Source organism: Trypanosoma equiperdum (assembly GCF_001457755.1).
Source record: "Trypanosoma equiperdum strain OVI genome assembly, contig: ctg_1500, whole genome shotgun sequence".
NCBI lineage: Eukaryota > Euglenozoa > Kinetoplastea > Trypanosomatida > Trypanosomatidae > Trypanosoma > Trypanosoma equiperdum.
In genome coordinates, this window is record NW_027123506.1 from 1 (window position 1) to 3333 (window position 3333).

The following is a 3333-nucleotide window of genomic DNA, read 5'->3' on the forward strand; positions in this document are numbered from 1 at the left end:
ATTATTATTATTATTATTATTATTATTACCATAAACTATGTCTAATACATACAAAACGAAATTAATTGAATTAGAACATAACTCATTTTCCATAGCCTCTTACTTCACTATTTTATAAACGTAGGCAATTTTTATACCACAATGTTTTATGTAAAAGTATTTAATTCCGCGGTGGCTTAACAAAAGTTTTAAAAAATATATAATTTTCTCAAAATTGCATATTTCATAAATTTCATAATATTGGTCAACAATCCTTAAAACCATAGAATTTTAGTGTACTAAAATTCTACCAAACTCATAAAGGCAGCAGCGATCATAGCAAATTTCTTTTCTACAATAAGTCTTGTATCTTTGAACTATTTTCTATCCCATTTGCATCCAGTAACATTGGTTCAATTGGGTTTCTCATTCCATGTGTACTTCCCCTCTTTTTTGGGTTCTCCTTCCCCTGCGGCTGCTTGAGTTGCTTGTTGTTATGCTGCATTTTTGTGGTCTTATGAGCAAGTTTGGTCTGGATTAATTGCTTTACCGTCCGATTTGCATGGCTCAATTCATTTTTTCACTTTATTTCTTTTTTCACACTGCTTTCAATGCGTTCAGATCTGCCGACGGTTTTGTCGACCCCGGTGTATGCTGTAGATTGGCGCTGTGGGTTCATAGACATTACTAAACCGCAATGTTACGCAGGTGCCTGATTTCCGAAAGTATTTGCGTGTTGGTCGTGTGCAGTTTTCTGGCGGCATCGAGTTTACCTTCCACAGACTTTAGGCTCGTTTTCCAGGGTATCGGTAACTCTTCTCCGGTCTTTGCCACGTATTTTACCCATCCCGGGTTCGTTCTGACGTCGCAGGGGCGATGTTTTTTGCCACGAATATTAAATTCACTGCTTTCGTCGTGTCGGTGTCGCCTTTCAACATGACTATGAAAGTTTAGAGCACCGCATGTATTACGTCAGTGTTTACCTTGAGCTTGCCTGTAGTTGGACAGCCATTGAGGATCTGAGTTAGACACGTTTTGGCGCCGTTTTGGTCATTGTATTCGCAGTTTTGTTCGCCTTGGGCTCCAAGGCACTCTTCGGATTTTTGGCTTCCTGAGGTTGACCCGCATATACACACTAGGTCCGATGCGATTGACATGCCTGGCCCCGTGCTGCCGGAAAAGTTTGTTCAGTACACTGAACCCCCGGTAGCTCCGAGCGTCTCGCCGGCTGTCGTTGACAGTTCGCCTGTTTTGCCGTAAATTGCTCTATTCAGGTCTCCTTGTACTTCTCCGACCCTTAACTTATTGAATTCAGTCTGTCTAGCAAGCTCCATTTCCAGGGTTCTATTTATTACATCCGCTGCCACCTTCCTTGCATGGCTTGCCGCTGGTCGGGTGATTTTCAGTCCGTGTGCCTCAAGCTTATTTCCTGTAATTTTGTCTTTTGCTGCATGCCACACCGCACGGTGCTTCGCCCAATTTGCTTCTGTGATCTTTTTATTTGGATCCTCCTTGAACTCCTGCCCATAGAAGCCGTCGTCGGCAACGGTTAGATTTAGTGCCGTGAGTAGCGCTACTTTCGTTGCTCATAGCCGTGCTCTTGCTGTTTTGAGGCATCGCCGGTTCTTCTGTTCCTATGTTTACATTTGCGCAGAGGGTATGGTAGGCACGACTGGCGTCATTTACCTCTTACCCGTTGCTGCATGACCTGCAAATAGCACTAGCGCTACAACAATGTTTGAAGCCATTTTTAGTGTTTGTTGGCTGTGTTTTCTTTTTAATGGTGATAAGCTAGCTTATGAGTTTCAAGGCTTCGTGAGGGAAAACTAGAGAGGTTTTACCGGCCAGCCACGCTGAGATATGGCGTTACAAATTGTCTCTAAGATTCTTACTGCTGAAATAACTTCCTTTCCGTTGCTTTCGTTCGCCGATCTGTCGTTAACTCCTGTTTATGTTGTATGATGCTGCTGTTTAGTGTATTTATATATTGGACTTGCTGTTGGTTGTTCAAATTAACTAAAAGTTGCGTCACCTGCTTTAGCATGCCCACGTTGCAGTAGTTGCAGGCCATTAGGGGCTCGTCTTCGTGTCGGAACAAACAACTGCCGTTATGAGCTGTGAGAGAGGCCTTAACCAGGTGCCTGTAAAGCTGGGTAATTTTTTGTTTGGTATTTCCGTGAGGCGGCGGTTGGCTCCGTTTCTTTTGTGCTTTGAAGTTGATAACCCGCCAAGTAGCACCACTTTTGTGGTCTCCGCGGTGAGGGCAGAGAGTTGGTTGTGTTAAATGTCCGGCTTGCTGCTGTTGGTGTCTTTTCTCTGGTTAATGCTGTTGTATGGAGTATAGCCAAGTAAAACGTGCATTAGCTTTTTCCTTGCACGAGCAAGTGCATCGGATTTTGGGTGCTCTGCTTGATGTTGGAGGAAGATTTAAGGGGGATAAAATGGTTGCGGGAAGTGGAGATGCCTCAATAATTTTTTTGTTTAACATAGGTTTAATTTTACTCTCGAATGTCACCGCGCTTCAAATCTTCTAAATCTGCCTTATAAGCTCTTTCTCCTAACCAATACTTATTTCATTCTAAAAAGCGACGAAAAACTTGATTTTATCCAATAAATTTGCCAATTCGGTTGTGTAAGGGCTGCTACGACTCGGTGGTTGTATGAAACTTTAAGATGCAGTAGCATTTTTGCTTTTTTTCCTTCGCTGTTTTGTTGCATTAACCCGCATGCTGTTAAATTGGTTAAGCGTGCTGCTACTTTTTCGTCCTTCCCTTCATCCTGTCAAAATTTTTGTGGGAGACTTACTTTGAGACGTGTTGAACGTCAATTATCAACTATATTCCTTGTGGTTGATTGCTTCCAATTTATGATAGTCGTTTGAGTGAAAATACTGCATTATTCAAAGAGTTTTTGAGAGCTTATTAGATATAGAGTGTTCAGAAAACTACCGCTTCTTCCTTAGGAAAATGTCAGTGCCATCTTTTGACTTTATTTCGTATCGATATATACAAAAGACGCATGAATAAAAATATATAATTTTTCACTCTAAAAGATTGCGTTTTTCACATGTTCGACATATAGGAAGGTTTGTTTTACTATAGAAATGCATGGAAACTATGAAAATTATGGCAAATTCTCAAGACCTAAATTTTTCCTTTGGACAAGTTAGCACTTTTAATTCCAACCTGTACTATTCTATATTTATTGTAATTGTTGTACATATCGCTGAATCATTCCATCCCTGTGTTTATTTAAGAATATTTCGCATACTTCAATCTTCTGCAACTAAAATATTATGTTTTCTATTGTGGTCTATTTTCCGGTAACTTTCCACAAGTACAATCACCTTAATAA

At 40.7% G+C, this 3333-nt stretch overlaps 1 pseudogene across 1 annotated transcript; it reads right to left on the reverse strand.

Annotated features, from left to right (window-relative positions):
- Positions 1–287: 287 nt before the first annotated feature.
- Positions 288–1727, reverse strand: TEOVI_000517700:pseudogene (annotated as a pseudogene). Its single transcript is given in 6 exon segments — positions 288–584; positions 587–667; positions 670–849; positions 852–1556; positions 1558–1665; positions 1668–1727. Coding segments are annotated over 6 exon segments (1431 nt in total).
- Between the last annotated feature and the right edge of the window lie 1606 nt (positions 1728–3333).